Here is a 20,659-nt window from a genome sequence, read left to right as displayed (position 1 = left end):
GTTACCTGCTGGGGCCTCTAGTTTTCGTAGCCTGAGTTTGAAAGGCACGTCAGTCTTGCTGCAGTCCCACTTCTACCCTGGCTCACGGAGCATAGCAGAGTTTGGTCAGTGTCATATCACAGTGAGCATCTAGTTCAAACAGACATTTCCTTCTGAGATTCAGCTCTGCTCTTCTCCCTTCCTGGATCCTACCTTCACAGGGGACTGAACAGTGATTCCCCTACACTCTCAATGAGGAACAATGCAGATGACGACTCTAATGAATGCTGGCTCCCTGCCTGGTTCTCCAAACACATGGCTGCCCTTTCCTGCACTGAGACCCAGTGAGACGATGCTTGGGTGTTGGCGACATGGGTGAGGCCAGGCCAGGTCTCTGGGCTCCTGCACCCAAAAGGGTCACATGCTTATCTCTGACATGCACAGCTGGTTCCACATCAACCTGCCAACCAAACTCACCAGAGATTGAAATATCTGAATTGGAATTTTATATTTAAGCTGCGTGTATTTGTGGGATTGGGAAGGATTAGTCATCTCCAGTGACCAAAATGTTTGCACCTGTTACCCCACTTTCATTTTCAGTTGAGAGAAAGTTGCATGCCAGGGATATTTAAACATCGAGGGTGGGTCTGCTGTCAGTTGTCTGGCCAGAGGTAGAAGGATGACTGAGTCCCAGCCGCCCATCCGCATCAGACCTCAGGGAAGAAGCAAGATTTACGAGGAGAGAGCCTGCCTGGCCCCCTTCTTCTGTTGGGAAAGGCTTCCCTGCAGTATTTTCTGTCTCGTCAACGCTGCATTTCATTTTAAATGGCAGTTGAAAGTAGATATTTTCCCTCTTGCCTATTACAAACCTCTTAATTTGTCTCTCCCTCTGCTGTTATTTGTCTCTATAAAGTGTTTTGCATGAAAGACCCACACAGCACAATGTTGCTTCACCCTGGGTTAGGTTTAACAGGAAGGGAAGATGCAGAGACTAAGTCCAAGGAGGAAGGTGTGACGGCCTTGCGGTTGAGGACACGCGTGTCTGGGAGTTGATGCCCGGCTGTTTTTGGAGGTATCTGTTGCCTGAATGTGGGTATGCGGGTGCACATGTCCATGTTTGTGCTAATTTGCATATATGTCTATGCATACTGTGGTATAATCACTTGGGTGTCCATACCCAAATTAAGTGTATGTTTGAGTGCATGTACACACCCACATGCCAGTCTCTGTGTGCATATGGATCTATGCCCAGACGCACACATGTGCATATAAACACACGTAGGCATCAAGGTACACGTCCGTCACATGATGTGTGTGGTCTACTGTAGACACGCTCGGGGCGCTCTTCCTTTCGCTGCTTCTCAAGGCTGCGGTCAGGCTCCCTCCCTGCTCCACCCAGGGGCCCTGGCCCCGTTTAGGGTTGTAGGAAAAGGAAGGCACGCAGTGGTCTGCGGGGGGTTAGTGGAAACACCGCCTCCGCCGACCCCGCCGCGGTCACAGCTCTCTGGCTTGGCTCCAGCCACGAACAGCATCGCCGCGGCTCGGCGTTAGCGCTGAGAAGCCCGGGGCAGCCGCCAGGGCGCGGGCTGCCAGCTCCCTGACAACTCCGGACTGACACTGGGGGGCGAAAGAGGTCACCCAGCGACGGGCACAGCCCTCCAGAGCAGCACTGTCTCCGGCCCGCTTCCGGGGGCCACCAACCCGAGCCTCGCGGGCGGGTTGAGGGGTGGTCTCGGTCGCTCGGGGTCCAGCGAAGACTGGGCAGTAACCAATAGGCGACTGTGGCCCAACGGGGATCCCTCGGATGCAGCCAATGCCCTCGCTGCGCTCTCCGCCCCCGCCCTCGCCAGCCCCCCGCCGCTGGACCATTGGCGCCGGCGGGATCGGGGGTGCGCGCGACGCCGGCCTTTGGGGGAGGGCGGGGCTTGGAGCCGGGCTGCGCTCCCGCCCGCGCTCTGCCTCTGCCCCGCCCCCGGACGCGCGGCCCTCAGCCCCTCTGCGGCGCGGCGGCGGCGGGAGGGGGCGCGGGGCGCGCGCGTGGGCGTGGCCGGCGGGCGTGGCTGGCGAGCGGCAGGAGGCGGGGCGGCGAGCGCTGTCGCAGTGAAAGCCGGAGCGGCGGCGGCGGCGGGGACGGCGGCGGAGGCTGCCCGGCGGCTGTGCGCGCGTGTGGGGCGCAGGCTCGGCGGCGGCGGCCCGTCTGGAGCGGTCGCTGCGAGGACGACAGCTGCAGCGGGGGAGGCGCGGCCGGGGCTGCGCGCTCCGCGGAGCCGGCGGGGCCGGGAACAGGTGATCCCAGCGGGAGCCCCGCGCCCTACCGAGTTGGAGGGGCGGGAGCCCGCGCTCCCGGGCGCAGCTGCAGCCGCTCAGCCGCGGCTCCGGACTCGGGCATCCCTGCGCTCTCGGGGGTCCGGGGAAGCCCCCTACCCCCGCAGGCTCGGAAGTGCCTTCTCCTGCTCCCTGGCCGCTCCCGGCGCCCGCTCGGCGGCGGAGAAAGTTGTGGACGTGTCCCGATAGTCGAACCGGGCGCTGTCGCGACCGGGCTGGGTGTGCGCGCGCTCGGGGCGGCGCTGACACGCCAGCCCCCCATCACCTCGGTCCCCTCCGGAAACTGCTTCTGAAGCTGAAACTTTGGGCGCCGACCAGCGCAGGCGGGAGCCCGGGGGGCGGAGGGCGGCTCGGTGCGGGCCTGCGGGCGCCCCTCGGCGCGGACAGCCGGGACGCCGCGGACGGCATGTGACGGCCCCGGAGGCCGCAGCGCGGGAAGGCGCGGGCCCCGGCGCGGCGGGGAGGGCTCGGCCGGAGGGGAGGCTGCGGCGCGCGGCCGGTCGCTGCGGGCCCGGGCCCCGAGCCGTGCCGCTCCGCTCGCCCGGGCCCCGCCGAGGCCGCTGCGCCCCCGCCTCCTCGCGGGAGGACTCACTCCAAACTCCCTGAACTTCGGGGACAGTCCCCCGAAGCGGCGAAACTCTCAGGGTTGGCAGCCCTGCCCAGGGATCCCCATCCCGGGCGGCGCTCCGGACGCCCTCTCCTCACCGCGGCCCCGCAGACACGTGCCTGGACTCCGAGGGCCTCTGGAGCCCCCGGCCCGGCCAAGATGCTCATGAGGAAAGTGCCCGGCTTCGTCCCGGCCTCCCCGTGGGGGCTGCGGCTGCCGCAGAAGTTCCTCTTCCTCCTCTTCCTCTCGGGCCTCGTCACCCTGTGCTTCGGGGCCCTCTTCCTGCTGCCCCACTCCTCTCGCCTCAAGCGCCTCTTCCTGGCCCCCCGGACCCAGCAGCCTGGCCTGGAGGTGGTGGCCGAAATCGCCGGCCATGCCCCAGCCCGCGAGCAGGAGCCGCCTCCCAACCCGGCCCCTGCCGCGCCGGCCCCGGGCGAGGATGACCCCAGCAGCCGGGCCAGTCCCCGCCGCAGGAAAGGGGGGCTGCGGCGCACCCGCCCCACCGGGCCCCGCGAGGAGGCCACGGCGGCCCGGGGCAATAGCATCCCGGCCTCCAGGCCCGGGGACGAGGGCATCTCTTTCCACTTTGACTTCAACGCATTCCGGAGCCGCCTCCGCCACCCGGTCCTGGGAACGAGGGCGGATGAGAGTCAGGAGCCCCAGAGCCGAGTGCGAGCCCAGCGGGAGAAAGTCAAGGAGGTATGAACTCAGTCCCCACAATTCTTCCCACCAATTGCCCCCACTAAGGAGAAGATCCTCTTTCCCTTGCCTCAGTCACTCCTGGTCCCGGTGCTCCCACCCCTTTCCCTTGCCTCAGTCACTCCTGGTCCCGGGTCTACTTATGGCCCTGCAGACTACACTTTGCACCTTCCCCTTTCCTCCCAAGTGTCCCACCTTCTCTCCTCCCTACACAGTTTCCCACCACTCGGGTCAGTGAATCGTCCCCACCATGACAGATGGCAGCTGAACCCCTAGACCAACTGCCCCCTCACTCCCAGACTCTGGTCTGTCCTGTCCAACCTCCAGCCCCAGTGAGCCCCACTCCTTCCCTTTGCGGAGTTGCTAATGAGAGAGGAGTTCAGGTTTCTCAGTGCACCCGCTTTTTGCATTTATGGACACAGAGTCACTGGTTCCATTCTTTTTCACTGTGTAATCTTAAGTCCAAAACCCCTGTAGGACCTGCTTACCTGAAAACCCAGGATTTAAGGGGATATTTGGTGTCCTGCAAATATTTTGTAATCTAGTAAGCAACCTACAAACCAGAGGATATTGTGCATTCTGTTTCTATTGAGCTTTGGAACAATTGTACACGATTGTACATAATTGCATGTGATGCAGGAAGAGATGATAAAGCAGTGGTCATGTTACGGAAGCTCCGAGGTTATTGGCTTAATGAAGCAGGTCTTGAGCTGGTTCCCTGTAGGGATTGTACGAGGAGGGATTTAGAAGGATCACTTTAAGTCTGAATCTTAGTTTAAGAAATCAGAAGCAAACACAAGCCTCACAAGGCTTGAAGACAGTTGCCAGTTTGCTACTGCTGACTAAATATTCTGCTGGACCACTGTTAGAACTGCCTGCGTGCGGATGGTGCCCAGCAATGCAGAGGGGGCTGCAGTGACACCCCCAGGCCACGAGGGGGCCGTGGGCAAGCTGTGGGCCAGGGTCTCCTCCGTAGATGCTCTCCTCCCTAGATGCTCTCCCCTCCCCATGGACTCAAAGGAAAGAAAGGGCTGCTTTTGCCTGGACTTTTGATTTGCTGCAAAGAAGTCAGCAGGTCGGCCCTGATTTCCAGGAAGAGCAGGCAGCAAGGATCAGGACCTGCTCTGTCAAGACCTGCTCAGAGCCGATGGAGAGCTTAGCCAGATTATCCCCTTCTCCTTGTCTGAACTATTCTCCCTTCCAGCACCCACCTCTCTTCCACTTTTTATCTCTGCTGTTACTTTGTTTGGAGACTTAACTAGCAATCACAGGATATTTTGTGAAGTTACAATAGGAAGCCACAAGGAAGCTGAGTGAGTGCTTGGTGTGTATGTGTGTGTGTGCATGTTTGTGTGCTCTCAGTTTCCAGATTCCTGTTGAAATCTCAGGTTGATTGAAAGCTGGAACTTGCAGTAGCTAAGTAAGGGGCATTAATTTCTCCCTTTCTTGTTAAGGAACTAAGCTGTTGAATACTCAAAAGCACCACCCATAGCTCTTTCTCAAAGCTGCTTCTGAGCACAGTGGCTCTTTTTGCCCCTCTTGGCCTCCTAGGAGGGCAGTGACCCCCGGGAAATTACATATAAATTCCATGCATGCTGTTTTTCATGGGGCATCCAGAGGTGCTATCGGATTTTCAAACTGCCCAAAGGGTTAAGAATTAACTACCGTCCTCCTCAGAAGAGATACTCTCTGTGTTTGCACTTAGATGGTGGTCCATTTCCGAATGCCTGGGGCTGGGAGTCACGGCAAGAAGGGCGGGCTGGCTAGTAGGGAACTTGATTTTCCCTCTCTGTGTAAGACAGTTTCTTTTGCCAGCAGAGTCTTGGATGATGCTTGCTGGAGTGACTGGAGGGCGGTAAGAGGGGTGAGGATTCTGTGCTTTGCAGGCGGGTATAAAATAATGTGATGGGAGAAGGTCTAAGTTGGTGGCCGGATGTCTGGATCTTTCTAGCTGGCATCTTCCTGCACCCCCTGGTACTAGCTGGAGGCATGCTGCATGTACTTGGAGTTAGTGTTCAGCTAGCCCTCTCTTACTAATCTTGAAGACCTTAAGCTTCTCAGAATGGAGAGGACTGGTTTCTGTGTTTTGAAAGCTATTGACTCTTCAGGCTTCCTGCCACTGACCACGCTCCCATTACAACCCGAAAGATGTAGAGTGGTTTTTGGTTTGGTTGTTAACACAGTTACCATTCCTGCTGTCCCACCCCAGGAAGAACGCATATGATGGTTGCTGGAGGATGTCTTTATTTCCTTCACATTTAAATTCTATCTGCGTCATGCCCAGGGGTAGATCATTTTAGAAAGGTGCCTGTTTTCACAAAAGGGACTGTTGCTTTCCTCTCTGGTTTGTTTATTTCCAGACATGGATTGATTAAATCCAAGGAACAGAGGGGGAGCTGGCATCAGATAAAAAAAGGCCCTGTTCTTATAAGATTTTAAAGTGAAAGTAAATATCAGGAGAGAGTCAGAGAGGGTGATAAATGAGCATGAGTGAAAACTGGACGCTTGGACTCTGGATCAACACCGTGTATTCATGAGCATCCCGAGAGATGGACATGGTCACCAGGTCTGTGTTGATAAGATGGTTGAGGCTGCAGGTTCTGGACATGCATACGTCAGGAAACACTCTGTCACTAGAATCAACTATTTTTCCTCACTTTCCAATTTTGGAACCTTGGCAAAAGCAATGTGGTGGAGAGGGGAGACCCACAGAACATGGGTTGGAGTTTCAGCTCACTCTCAACTGTCTGACTTTGGGCAAGCCACCTCTCCTTCCTGGACCTTCTTGTACAATGGGGTGAGGGAGAGGAGAATAAGCTGGTTATAGACCCTCTTGCTTCTGGCCCTGGCCCCTAAGTGAGCTGCCAGTCTGGTCAGGGACTCCATAGCAGCTGGGCTTTCCGAACTCTGTTTTGAGATATCTTGTACTGGAAGTCAGGGACAATGGTGTGGTGGTAGTGGTGGTGTTGATGGGGTCGTGATATTCACTGCTGTATCTCTGTCTGGCACCTAGCCAAGAGTAGACATTCAGGCTGTTGATTAAGTTAATTATTCCCATTACCCTCAGCTTGGAATCATGAAGAGTAAAGGTGTTGGCTAGAATGTAAAGGGGTGAAGGCTTGGTAGTAGCCTTGCCTTTCAGATCTGAGGATAATATAGGAAATGGGGGATGTCATTCATAGGCGGGTTTCCTATGGATTCAAGTTCAAACAAACTTGTCTCACACATGGAAATGTACAGCTTTTTCGGGTTATATCTCAGTGGAAGAATTCAGACTGCCCTGGGTCCTCCCCATGATTCTTGGTTGTGTTTTTGTTGTTGTTTGTGTTTGTGTTTGTTTTGTTTTGTTTTTTAAGGCGGAGTCTTGCTCTGTCGCCGAGGCTGCAGTGCAGTGGTGTGGTCTTGGCTCACTGCAGCCTCCGCCTCCCAGGTTCCAGGTTCAAGTGATTCTCATGACTTAACCTCCCAAGTAACTGGGATTACAGGTGCCCCACCACGCCTGGCTAATTTTTGTATTTTTAGTAGAAACGGGGTTTTGCTGTGTTGGCCAGGCTGGTCTCGATCTCCTGACCTCAGGTGATCCGCTCGCCTCAGCCTCCCAAAGTGCTGAGATTACAGGCACGAGCCTCCGCGCACGGCCAGTGCTTGGTTGTTGTTCTGGGGAACCTGTTCCTTCCAGTGAAGGGGGCTTGTTATAAAAGGGAATTAGGCTGGCTGGGGCACTGAGAACGCGTTGGAACTTGCCCTTGACCATATGGTGTTTTCAAACAAACCACAGAAAGGGCTCCTTCCTCTGGTCAGATGCAGCACCAGCACCACTCCAGAGTGCAGGGCTGGGTGAGGAAAATGTGGATTGAATTTCCCCACCTTCCCTGTGCTGTTGGCCCAGTGTTCTTATAAACCACTATGTATGCCGCAGTTCTGTTAAGAATCCAAGCTGGGTCAAGTCGTAGCTGTTCCATCAACTCTGATTGGAAATTCCTGTTTATTACTGGACCTCAGTCTTCATGGTAAAACCAAGAGGTTGTCATTTAGGGGACCCTTCTGTCTCCTCCACTTCCACCTCTTTACTGTTTTGTTTATGGATTTGCCCAAGCACCTAGAATAGGGTCTGACATTTAGTTGGAACTCAGATACTTGAATGAATGGCTACATTAAAGATGTATAAACTAACAGTTAAGGTTGCTAGTGGCCAAGGCTGGGTCTTCTCCCTCAGGGTACCTGGAATTCCAAGGAGCCTCAAAGTAAGAGCTATAGTCAGGTTTAGAAGCTCAGCAGCTCAGTGACCCAGCAGGCCTTTCAGAAGTTGCAGCAATTTTCCAAGGGCAAATCTGACTTGAGGGAGTGGAGGTGGCACCCATGAGTAAAATCTCTCATGCCTAGATAGCAGGCATCGAAGGGTGCCTGTGATTTGGCAGGGAGTGCCCCAGCTCTTGCCCTCTGTGCCTGCTGCATTCAGCCGCCAGGGTATTGCTGGTTATGATATGTGACAGTGTCTGAATAAGTCATCTTGGCAAATGATCTTTGCTCCCCATTAACGGGCTGGTTCGTTAGTCATGTGTGGTTTTTTTGTGGTTTCTCTGTATATCTGATTTATCGTCACTAGTGCCAGGGACAGGTAGGAAAATTAAAAGGCTTTGTAGCATGTGAATCTGAGCCTGTGAGATGTTCAGGATAATTAATATTAGGAACAGCTCAGATTTAAATAGCTTTCCTTCAAAGAGCTCTGTTTGAGTTGCAAATCCATTCAAGATCCTTTCCGTCCTCCCTGGTCCTTCAGTCTCTTCGGTTTCCCTCTTGTCCTGCTCTACAGTACATTTAACATCGGTGGAGACTGGCCTGTGATAACTGAACAGGCCCCTTGGAAAACCCTTATGTCCTCAGCCCAGCTACACGCCTCCTCCTTCTGTAGGACAGAGTGTGCAGTTGAGTAAAGCTTAGTACTTGTCCCTACCAGGTATACAACTTAACTCCCACATGTTGGTTGAGTCTCTGCTTTCATTTCCAGTTGTACCATTTGAGGGAATTAGGCATTCCAGGAGCAATTGCTTCTCAGGCTCCGTATTCTTAACTCTGTCTTTAGTGTTAGAACTAGAAACAAATAGAAGGACGATTTTTAAAAGTCGCTGCCTATTTCACAGTACAGTTAGCAGAGGGAGGAGGGGGTAAGAATATAGATTCTCCTGTGGTTTTCACGGTGACTGATTTACATCCGAGTTCAAGAAATGCTTTTTCTCTAGCTTTCCCGGAAGACGGATCCATTACTCCACCAAAAATAAATATTGTGATATGTATCAGGCATACTTTGCTCAAAGGGACTTACATCTTTTCTCTTATTGAAAAAAATAAATCAGGCTTGCAGATTGTAAAGCCTCCGTGCAGGGAGCTTCTTGGTAATCCAGGTGAGCACCCAGCCTTGTGGATACTGACTCTGGCTTGGAAAAGAAACCTCTCTTTGCATCCTAAGTTGAATCTGTGTTAGAGGAAGTGTTGGGAGCTTTATGCTCTCCCTGCATTGCTTTCATTGATGAAATTGGGAAGGGTTTCCCAAGGGAATGATGGAGGTAGGATAGTTGCCTCAGGCGAGCTCGTGGATTTATGATTACATTACTTGAAAATAGGGGCCATTCATGGAGCAGGGACAAGTTCGTGAGTCAAGGATTATTATTCCAGTTCTGTGCACCTGCAGTCCAAAAAGACCAGGCTCATCCAAACAATAAGCCCTGGTTCTTGATTCCCTACTATTCCTGGACCAAGCAAGGCCTTTATGCATAAGCATTTGCATAATTTGGGGGAAAAGAAACAACAAATATTCTTAGCTCTATATTTCCATGCAGATGATGGTAAGAAGCCAAATTGGAGACTCCTCAAAGAATTCCAGGGACTCAAGGACCTTAGCCCCCTCCCTCTTCCTCCTCACTCCCCCTTCACTCTGGGGGCTGGTCAGTAGCTCTGACAGCAGGGTTTTGGATATCTTAAATGTAGAGTTGATACAACTGAGATTGCTGTTAAGTCAGACCTGCTTTGGTGTCGCCGCTCTCAAAGAGAAAGGAAGCCACAGAGACCACAGCCTCAGTGTGGGGACTCAATTGCAGGTGTTTCCTCTCCTAGAAGGCTGTTGCCTAAGATTTGATTGAGAGCTCCTTACACTTGGCAGGCAGGTAGTCAGAACAGTTCTTACTCTGAATTTCTTGGAATCTTCTTTAATTAAAGGCTACCACCAGGGCAATTGTCCATCTGTTTTAGTGCAGTACCTTTAGTGGTAACTTTTACAGAAGAAACTTTGATATATTGATTAGTGCCCACCTTGATAGATGATCAATAATTGTGCTTTTATCTGGCATCTTCTGGGAGTCAGCTGCTCCCAAGGTGAACCTTCCGGGCAAACAATTGTCACTAAATAGCAACCATTCTCAATGGCCAAATAACAGGAAGTTTTTCTCTCCTCCTCACACCTCTGCCATCTTCTTAAGCCTCATGCTGAACACAAATCATTCTTGCTGGCCTTGTGGTCACCATAAAATCCACTGTGGATGCGGCAATGTCCTGTTGAGGCTGATGGGATGTATCACGAAGACTGTTTGCTTCCCAGCTTCTGTTCTTTATGATCTTGTCTTAGTTTTTACACAACCACCTTGTGTTGTAGCTACTATTTATTTAAGTATAATTAATTAATACATATAGTGAAATGCACAGAATTTTTTTTTTTTTTTTTTTTTTTTTTTGAGACGGAGTCTTGCTCTGTCTCCCAGGCTGGAGTGCGGTGGCACAATCTCTGCTCACTGCAACCTCCACCTCCCGGGTTCAAGCGATTCTCCTGCCTCAGCCTCCTGAGTACCTGGCACTACAGGTGCGTGCCACCATACCCAGCTGATTTTGTATTTTTAGTAGAGACGGGGGTTTGCCATGTTGACCAGGCTGGTTATGAACTCCTGACCTCAGGTGATCCACCTGCCTTGGCCTCTCAAAGTGCTGGGATTACAGGCGTGAGCCATACCCGGCCAAATGCACAGATCTTAAATACACAGTTTGCTATATTTTCAGAAATGCAGAAAACCGTGTAGACCACAGTCCTATCATACACAGAACATTTCCATCATCGCAGAAAGTTCCTCTGCTCCTTGACAGACGATTAACCCATCATCAGCCTCTCATCTAGCCTTAATCACTGTCTTGATTGCTATCAGCTGAGATTAGTTTTTGCCTGTTCTAGAATTTCAGAAAAATGGAGTAGTAAGCCAGGTACAGTGGCTCATGCCTGTAATCCCAGCATTTTGGGAGGCTAAGGGGGGAGAATCACATGAAGATAGGAGTTCAAGACTGGCTTGGGCAACATAGCAAGACTCCCTCTCTCTCTCTCTCTCTCTCTATATATATATATATATATATATAAAATACACATTTATATATAAAATAATCAGGTGTGGTAGTGTACACCTGTGTTCCCAGCTACTCAGGAGGCTAAGGTGGGTGGATTCATTGAGCCCACGAGTCTGAAGCTATAGTGAGTTTTGATCAAGCCACTGCACTCCAGACTGGGTGACAGAGCGAGACCCTGTCTCAAAAAAAAAAAAAAAAAAAAAAGAGAAAAAAAAAGTAAAAAATAAGTGGAATAATACAGTACATGCCCTATGGAAAAGGCTTCGTTCATTGAAGACAGTAATGAAATTGATCCATATTGTGTGTATCAGTACTTCATTCCTTTTTATTGTTGAGATGTATTCCATTGTATGATTATACCCCAATTTGTTTATTCATTCACCTGTTGGCCTTTTGAGTTGTTCTGGCTATTGTGAATAAAGCTGCTATAAACATTTTATGTACAAGTCTATGTGTGAGCCTATGTTTTCATTTCTTTTGTATAACTAGGAGTGGAATTACTAGCTCATAGAGCAGATGTGTGATTGACTTTATAAGAAACTGGAAGCACTTTCCCCAAGTAGTTAGACCATTTTATATGCCACCAGCAATATGTGAGAGTTCTGCATCCTTGCTGACACTTGTTATTGTCAACCTTTTTAGGTTTAGCTATTCAAGATGGTGTGTAGTGACAGTTTGTTGTGGCTTTAATTTTTGTTTCCCTGTTAACTGTTGACATTGAATGTCCTTTCATGTGTTTATTTGCTATTTCTTTTTTTTTTTTTTTTTTGAGGTGGAGTCTCGCTCTGTCACCCAGGCTGGAGTACAGTGGTGTGATCTTGGGTCACTGCAAACTCCGCCTCCCAGGTTCACACCATTCTCCTGTTCCAGCCTCCTGAGTAGCTGGGACTACAGGCGCCCACCACCACACCCAGCTAATTTTTTGTATTTTTAGTAGAGACGAGGTTGCACTGTGTTAGCCAGGCTGGTCTTGATCTCCTGACCTCAAGTGATCCTCCTGCCTTGACCTCCCAAAGTGCTGGGATTACAGGTGTGAGCCACCGTGCCAGCCATTTATTTGTTATTTCTATATCTCTCTTATAGATGTCTATTTAAAACTTTTGTTCCTTTTTAATGTCAAAAACTGGTCTGTTTACTGTCTTATTGAATCGCAAGAATTCTTTACATATTTTAGATACAAGTTCTTTAGCAGATATATGTATTATAAATGTTTATTCCCAGTCTGTGGCTTGTCTTTTCGTTTTCTTAATGGTGTCACTCAAAGAGCAGAAGTTTTAATTTTTATAAAGGCCAGTGAATCAGTATTTTCCTTTTGATGAGTGCTTTCTATATCTACTTAAAAAAAAAACTTTGCCTACCCCAGGTTATGAATATTTTTTAATTCCAGAAGCTTGATCATTTCAGTTTTTACATTTAGGCCTTTCATTGACTTCAAGTTAATTTTGTATATGATGTAAGGTAGGAGTTAAAGTTCACTGTTTTCTATTTAGATGTCCAGTTGTTTAGCACTATTGTTGAAAAAAACTTTCCCTGCTGAATTGCTTTGATACCTTCGTTGGACTAATTGACTGTATACATATGGTTTTGTTTCTGGACTCTTCCACTCTACTGATTTATCTTTTATGTCAATCCATGCTTGCTTGCTTGCTTGCTTTTTTTTTTCTTTTTGACAAAGTCTCACTTTGTCACCCAGGCTGGAGTGCAGTGGTGTGATCTCAGCTCACTCCGCCTCCCGGATTCAAGCAGTCTTCCTGTCTCAGCCTCCCAAGTAGCTGAGACTACAGGCATGAGCCACCACGCCCGACTAAGTTTTGTATTTTTAGTAGAGACAGGGTTTTACCATGTTGGCCAAGCTGGTCTTGAACTCTTGACCTCAAGTGATTTGCCTGCCTCAGCCTCCCAAAGTGCTGGGATTACAGGCGTGAGCCACTGTGCCCAGCCAATCCATGCTTTCTTCATGCTATAGCCTCATAGTAAGTCTTGAAAACCGGTAGTGTGATTCCTCCATCTTTGATCTTCTTTTTCAAAATAGCTTTGGCCATTGTAGTTCCTTTGCATGTCTGTATACATTTGAGAACAAATTTGTCACTTTTCATGAAAAATCTTGCTGGGAGGCTGGGCATGGTGGCTCACATCTACAATCCCAGCATTTTGGAAGGCCAAGATGGGTAGATGGATTGAGCCCAGGAGTTCCAGACCAGCCTGGGCAACATGGCAAAACCCAATCTCTAAAAAATAAAATAAAATAAAATAAAGTAAAAAAAAATAGCCAGGCATGATGGTATGCAACTATAGTTCCTGCTCCTGGAAAGGCTGGGAGGTGGGAGGATCGCTTGAGCCTAATGAGGTTGAGACTGCAGTTAGCCATTATTGCAACACTGTACTCCAGCCTGGGCAACAGAGTAAAAAAAACAAAACAAAACAAAACAAAACCTTGCTGAGATTTTGACTGAGTTTGTCTTGAATCCATAGATCAAATTGGAGAGAGTTGTTATCTTAACAATACTGGGTCTTTCATTCTATGAATGTAATATCTCTGTCCATTTATTTAGATTTTCTTTAATTTCTCTCAACAGTGTTTTATAGTGTTTATGTTCAAGAGAGCTTGAACATATTTTATTAACTGTATCTGTTTTACTTTTTAAATACTGTAAATGATATTCTTTATTCTTATTTTTAAATATTTTAAAATTTTCATTTATTTTTATTTTTATTTTTGAGACAGAGTTTCGCTCTTGTTGCCCAGGCTGGAGTGCAATGGCGTGATCTCAGTTCGCTGCAACCTCTGCCTCCCGGGTTCAAGCAATTCTCCTGCCTCAGCCTCCCAAGTAGCTGAGCTTACAGGTGCACACCACCACACCTGGCTAATTTTTGTATTTTTAGTAGAGACGGGATTTCACCATGTTGGTCAGGCTGGTCTCAAACCCCTGACCTCAGGTGATCCGTCTGCCCCTGCCTCCCAAAGTGCTGGGATTATAGGCATGAGCCACCACACCCAGCCATTTTTAAAATTTTAATAGCTTTTGGAGTACAAGTGGTCTTTGGTTACATGGATGAATTACATAGCGGTGAATTCTGATATTTTAGTGCCCCCTTAACCCAACTAGTATAGATTGTGCTCAATATATAGGGTTTTTAAAAATCCCTCCCCCTTCTGAGTCTCCAGAGTCTGTTATATCACTTTGTATGCCTTTGTATAATCATTACTTAGCTCCCATTTATAAGTGAGAACATACAGTATTTGGTTTTCCATTCCTAAGTTACTTCACTTAGAATAATGGCCTCCTGCTACATCCAAGTTGCTGCAAAAGATGTTATTTCAGTCCTTTTCATGGCTGAGTAGTATTCCATGGTATATATATACCATGTTTTCTTTATCCACTCGTTGGCCAGTGGACACTTAGGTTGGTTCCATATCTTTGCAATTGTGAATTGTGCTGTAGTAAACATGTGTGTACATGTGTCTTTTTTCATGTAATGACTTCTTTTTATTTGAGTAGATACCCAGTAGTGGGATTGCAGGATCGAATGGTAAATCTACTTATAGTTCTTTAAGGAATCTCTATACTGTTTTCCATAGAGGCTGTACTAATTTATATTCCTACCAGCAGTGTATTAGTGTTCCCTTTTCACCACATCAATGCCAATATCTGTTGTTTTTTGACTTTTTAATAATGTCATTCTTGCAGGAGTAAGGTGGTATCTCATTGTAGTTTTAATTTGCATTTCCCTGATGATAAGTGATGTATAGCATTTTTCATAGTTTCTTGACCGTTTGTGTATCTTTTTTTGAGAAATGTCTGCTCATGTCATTTGCCCATTTTATTAATTAATTAATTTACTTTGAAACAGGGTCTCCCTCTATCACCCAGGCTGGAGTGCAGTGGTGCAATCTTGGCTCATTGCAGCCTCTGCCTCCCGGGTTCAAGTAATTCTTGTGCCTCAGCCTCCTGAGCATCCGGGATTACAGGCATGTACCACCATGCCCGGTTAATTTTTTTTGTATTTTTAGAAGAGACGGGTTTTTGCCGTGTTGCCCAGGCTGGTCTCACACTCCTGGGCTCAGGAAATCCACCTGCCTCGGCCTCCCAAAGTGCTAGGATTACAGGCATGAGACACTGCACCCAGCCCAGTACTATGTTTAATAGAAGTGGTGAAAGTGGGCATCCTTGTCTTGTTCCAGTTCTTAGTGGGGAATGCCTTAAACTTTTCCCCATTCAGTATGATGTTGGTTATTATGGGTTTGTCATATATGGCTTTTATTATTTTGAGATAAGTCCTTTCTGTGCCTAGTTTGTTGAGAGTTTTTATCATAAAAGGATGCTGGATCTTATTGAATGCTTTTTCTGTAACTATTGAGATGATCATATGGTTTTTGTTTTTAATTCTGTTTATGTGATGTATGACGTTTATTGACTTGTATATGTTAGACCATCCCTGCACCCCTGATATGAAACCCACTTGATCATGGTGTATTATGTTTTTGATGTGCTGTTGGATTTGGTTAACTTGTATTTTGCTGAGGATTTTTGCATCTGTATTCATCAGGGACATTGGTCTGTAGTTTTCCTTATTTTTGTTATGTCCTTTCCTGGTTTTGTTATGAGAGTGATACTGGCTTCATAGAATGATTCAGAGAGGATTTCCTCTTTCTTAATCTTTTGGAATAGTTTCAGTAGCTGGAGTGTAGTGGCACGATCTCTGCTCACTGCAGCCTCCGCCTACTAGGTCCAAGTGATTCTCCTGCCTCAGCTGCCTGAGTAGCTGGGACCACAGGTGCGTGCCACCATGCCTGGCTAATTTTTGTATTTTTTGTAGAGATGGGGTTTCACCATGTTGGCCAGGCTGCCTGGTCTTGAACTCCTGACCTCAAGTAATCCACCCACCTTGGCCTCCCAAAGTGTTGGGATTACAGATGTGAGCCACCGTGTCCAGCCCCAATTCTTTGAATGTCTGATAGAATTCAGCTGTGAATCCATCAAGCCCTGGGCTTTTTTGTATGTGTGTGGCAATTTTAAATTTACTGATTGAATCTTGCTACTTGTTACTGGTCTGTTTAGGGTTTCTGTTTTTTCCTGATTTAATCTAGGAGGGTTGTATGTTTCCAGGAATTTAACAGTTTCCTTAGATTTTTCTAGTTTGTGTGCATAGAGATGTTCGTAGTAGTCACGAATGATCTTTTGTATTTCTGTGGTGTTGGTTATAATACTTGCAGTTTCATTTCTAATTGAGCTTAGTTGAATCTTCTTTTTTTCTTGGTTAATCTAGCTAATGGTCTATCCATTTGAAAAGCTAGTTTATCTTTTCAAAGAACTAGCTTTTTATTTCATCTTTTTTTAATGTTTCAATTTCATTTACTTCTGCTCTGATCTTTGTTATTTCTTTTCCTCTGCTAGCTTTGGGTTTGGTTTGTTATTGTTTCTGTAGTTCCTTGAGAACTACAGAATTGAGGTGTAACATTAGGTTGTCAATTTGTGATCCTTCAGACTTTTTAATGTAGGCATTTAGTGCTATAAACTTTCCTGTTAGCACAGTATACAGAGTTTTGATAACTTGTGTCACTATTATTCTTTTTAAAAAAATGTTTGAATTTCCATCTTGATTTTATTGTTAACCCAAAATCACTCAGGAGCAGATTGTTTACTTTTCATGTATTTGTATCATTTTGAGGGTTCCTTTTGGAATTGATTTCTAGCTTTATTCCACTGTGCTCTGAGAAGATACTTGATACAATTTTGATTTTTTTTTTTTTTTTTTTTTTTTTTTGAGACGGAGTCTCGCTCTGTCACCAGGCTGGAGTGCAGTGGTGTAGTCTCAGCTCACTGCAACCCCCGCCTCCCAGATTCAGGTGATTTTCCTGCCTCAGCCTCCCAAATACCTGGCATTACAGCTGCATGCCACCATGCCCAGCTAATTTTTGTATTTTTAGGAGAGACGGGGTTTCACCATGTTGGCCAGGATGGTCTCGATCTCTGACCTCATGATCTGCCATCCTCAGATCCCAAAGTGCTGGGATTACAGGCGTGAGCCACTGTGCCTGGCCACAATTTCGATTTTTAAAAAAATTTATCGAGACTTGTTTTGTGTCCTATCATATGGTCTGTCTTGGAGAATGTTCCAGGTGCTGATGAGAAGAATGTGTATTCTGCAGTTCTTGGGTAGAATGTTCTGTAAATGTTAGGTCCATTTTTTCTAGAGTATGGTTTAAGTCCCTTATTTCTTTGTTGATCTATCTCAATGATCTGTCTAGCGCTGTCAGTAGAGTATTAAAGTCTCTCACTCATTTCTTAGATCTAGTAGTAATTATTTTATGAATCTGGGAGCTGTAGTGTTAGGTACATATAAATTTAGGATTGTAATATGTTCTTGTTGGATTGATCCTTTTATCATTATGTAATGACCTTCTTTGTCTTTTTTTTTTTTTTTTTACTATTGTTGCTGAAAAGTCTGTTTTATCAGATACAAGAATAGGTATTCCTGCTTGCTTTTGTTTCCATTTGTGTGGAATCGTTTTCCACCCCTTTACTTTGAGTTTATATGAATCCTTATATGTTAGGTGAGTCTCTTGAAGACAGCAGATATTTGGTTCATATTCTGCCATTCTGCCAATCTGTATCTTTTAAGTGGAGCATTTAGGCCATTTATGTTCAACATTAATACTGAGATATGAGGTGCTGTTCCATTCATCATGTTAATTGTTACCTAGATGCTTGTTTTTCCATTGTGTTACTGTTTTATAGGCTCTGTTTTATGCTTTTGAGAGCTTCTATTTTGGTGCATATCAAGCTTTGGTTTTAAGATTTAGAACTCCTTTTAGCATTCCTTGTGGGGCTGGTCTGGTGGTGACAAATTCCCTCACCATGTAAATGATATTCTTTAAATATTTGTTTTCCAATTGTTTGTTGCCAGTACATAGAAATATAATAGGGTTTTTTTCTGTATATTGATTTTGTATCATATGACCTTATTGAACCCATTTATTGTGTGTGTGTGTGTGTATATATATATGTATATTTTGGTAGCTTTCTTAGGGTCTGTTACGTATATGATCATGTTGTCTATGTCAAGACAGTCTTACTTCTTCCTTTACAGTTTATATGCTTCTTATTTCCTTTTCCTGATTCATTGCACTGACTGGGACTTCCAGTTCAATGTTTAAAAGAAGTAGTGAGAACTGACATCTTTGCCTTATTCTTGATCTCGAGGGAAAAGCACCCAGTCTTTCATCATTAAGTATGATGTTAGATGTAGGTTTTTGGTAGATGCCTTTTATCAAGTTGAAGTTCCCTTTTATTCCTAGTTTGCTGAGGGTTTTTAATCTGTAATGGGATTAAGTTTTGTCACATGCTTTTCCTGCATCTATGGAGATTATATTGTTTTCCTCTTTAATTCAGTTAATATAGTGAATTATATTGATTTTAAAAGAATGCTAGACTGGGTGCATGGTGGCTCACGCCTGTAATCTTAGCACTTTGGGAGGCTGAGGTGGGCAGATTGCCTGAGCTCTGGAGTTTGAGACCAGCCTGGGCAACATGGTAAAACCCCATCTCTACTAAAATACAAAAAATCAGCCAGGCTTTTTGGCACACTCCTGTAGTCCTAGCTATTCGGGAGGCTGGGGCATGAGAATTGCTTGAACTAGGGAGGCAGAGGTTGCAGTGAGCTGAGATCATGCCACTGCACTCCAGCCTAGGCAACAGAGCGAGACTGTCTCAAAAAATAAAAATAAAAAAAAGAATACTAAATCAAACTTGCATTTGATCTTCTAATATTTTTGTTAAGGACTTTTTCATCTATGTTCATGAGGGATATTGGTCTATAGTTTTTTTTGTAAATCCTTTGGTTTTTGGTGTCAACATTATGTTGACCTCATAAAATAAACTGTAAATTGACTTGTATTCCATGTCCCTTTGTTTTCTTTCTTTCCTTTTTTTTTTTAGATACAGTGTTTCACTATGTTGCCTAGGCTGGCCTCGAACTCCTGGGTTCAAGTGATCCTCCTGTCTCCACTCCAGAGTAGCAAGGACTACAGATGTGTGCCTCCATATACCATGCTCAGCTTCTCTCTTTTCTGAAAGAGTCTGTGGGACACTAATGTTTTCTCTTTCTTAAATATTTCATGGACTTCATCAGTGGAGCATTATATGAAGCCTAGAAGATATTTTTTTTGGGGGGGTTAATTATTAATTTAATTATATAACAGATATAGGGTAGTCAGAATTTTTTGTGGCAGTTTTCTCAATATGTATTTCAAGAAATTTGTCTGTTTCATCTAAGTTGTAAAATTTATTGGTCTAAAATTGTTCCTAAGGTTCTCATTTTCTTCCTTCCTTCCTTCCTTCCTTCCTTCCTTCCTTCCTTCCTTCCTTCCTTCCTTCCTTCCTTCCTTCCTTCTTTCCTTCCTTCCTTCCTTCCTTCTTCTTTCTTTCCTTTTTTTTTTTTTTTTGAGACGGAGTGTCGCTCTGCCACCCAGGCTGGAGTGCAGTAGCCGGATCTCAGCTCACTGCAAGCTCCGCCTCCCGGGTTTACGCCATTCTCCTGCCTCAGCCTCCCGAGTAGCTGGGACTACAGGTGCCCGCCACCTCGCCCAGCTAGTTTTTTGTACTTTTTAGTAGAGACGGGGTTTCACCGTGTTAGCCAGAGTGGTCTTGATCTCCTGACCTTGTGATCCACCCGTCTTGGCCTCCCAAAGTGCTGGGATTACAGGCTTGAGCCACTGCGCCCGGCCTCTTTCCTTTCTTTTTTTTTTTTTTTTTTGTGAGATGGAGTCTCGCTCTGTCTCCCAGGCTGGAGTGCAATGGTGCAGTCTCAGCTCACTGCAATCTCTGCCTCCCAAGTTCAAGCAATTCTCCTGCCTCAGCCTCCCAAGTAGCTGGGATTACAGGCATGTGCCACCATGCCCAGCTAATTTTGTATTTTTAGTAGAGACAGGGTTTCACCATGTTGATCAGGCTGGTCTCAAACTCCTGACCTCATGTGATCCACCTGCCTTGGCCTCCCAAAGTGCTGGGATTATAGGCATGAGCCACTATACCCAGCCTCATTTTCTTTTTTTTTTTGAGACGGAGTCTTGCTCTGTCGCCCTGGCTGGAGTGCAATGGCTCTATCTTGGCTCACTGCAACCTCCGCCTCCCAGGTTCAAGCAATTCTCCTGCCTCAGCCTCCCAAGTAGCTGGGATTACAGGTGCCTACCACTACACCTGGCTAATTTTTGCATTTTTAGTAGAGATGGGGTTTCACCATGTTGGCCAAGCTGGTTTGGCCTCCCAAAATGTTGGGATTACAGGCGTGAGCCACCACGCCCAGCCCATTTTCTTTTTAATGTTTGTGAGATCTATGGCAGTATTCCTTCTTTCATTCCTGGTATTGGCAATTAGTTTTTCTGTTTCCTTCTTAAAAATAATTTAGCTCAGCTATCGGGGAAACCTGCCCCCAATATTTCAATGTAGGTTCCTTCTATTTTCCATAAGTGTTGGCTGACTGAGAAATAAACAGAAAGAGTACAAAGAGAGGAGTTTTACAGCTGGGCCTCTGGGGGTGACATCACATATCGGTAGGACCGTGATGCCCACCTGAGCTGCAAAACCAGCAAGTTTTTATTAAGGATTTTAAAAGGGGGAGGGGTGTACAAACAGGGAGTAGGTCACAAAGATCACATGCTTCAAAGGG

General features: G+C 46.6%; 1 protein-coding gene across 9 annotated transcripts in view; it reads left to right on the top strand.

Annotated features, from left to right (window-relative positions):
- Window positions 1-2,030: 2,030 nt before the first annotated feature.
- The window catches only part of MAN1C1 (mannosidase alpha class 1C member 1), a 173,109-nt gene continuing 154,480 nt past the window's right edge, over window positions 2,031-20,659 (top strand). For 2 of the 9 annotated variants that reach the window (XM_077968763.1, XM_077968735.1), the window contains exon 1: window positions 2,796-3,610. In XM_077968763.1, coding sequence (XP_077824889.1) covers window positions 3,071-3,610 — 540 coding nt within the window. In that variant the 5' untranslated portion in view covers window positions 2,796-3,070. The other 7 variants (XM_077968783.1, XM_077968776.1, XM_077968757.1 and 4 more) reach the window with 7 other exon arrangements.

The sequence above is a fragment of the Macaca mulatta genome, chromosome 1 (genome assembly GCF_049350105.2).
Source record: "Macaca mulatta isolate MMU2019108-1 chromosome 1, T2T-MMU8v2.0, whole genome shotgun sequence".
NCBI lineage: Eukaryota > Metazoa > Chordata > Mammalia > Primates > Cercopithecidae > Macaca > Macaca mulatta.
The sequence above is the reverse complement of the archived record's forward strand: the minus strand, read 5'-3'. Positions and strand labels throughout refer to the sequence as shown.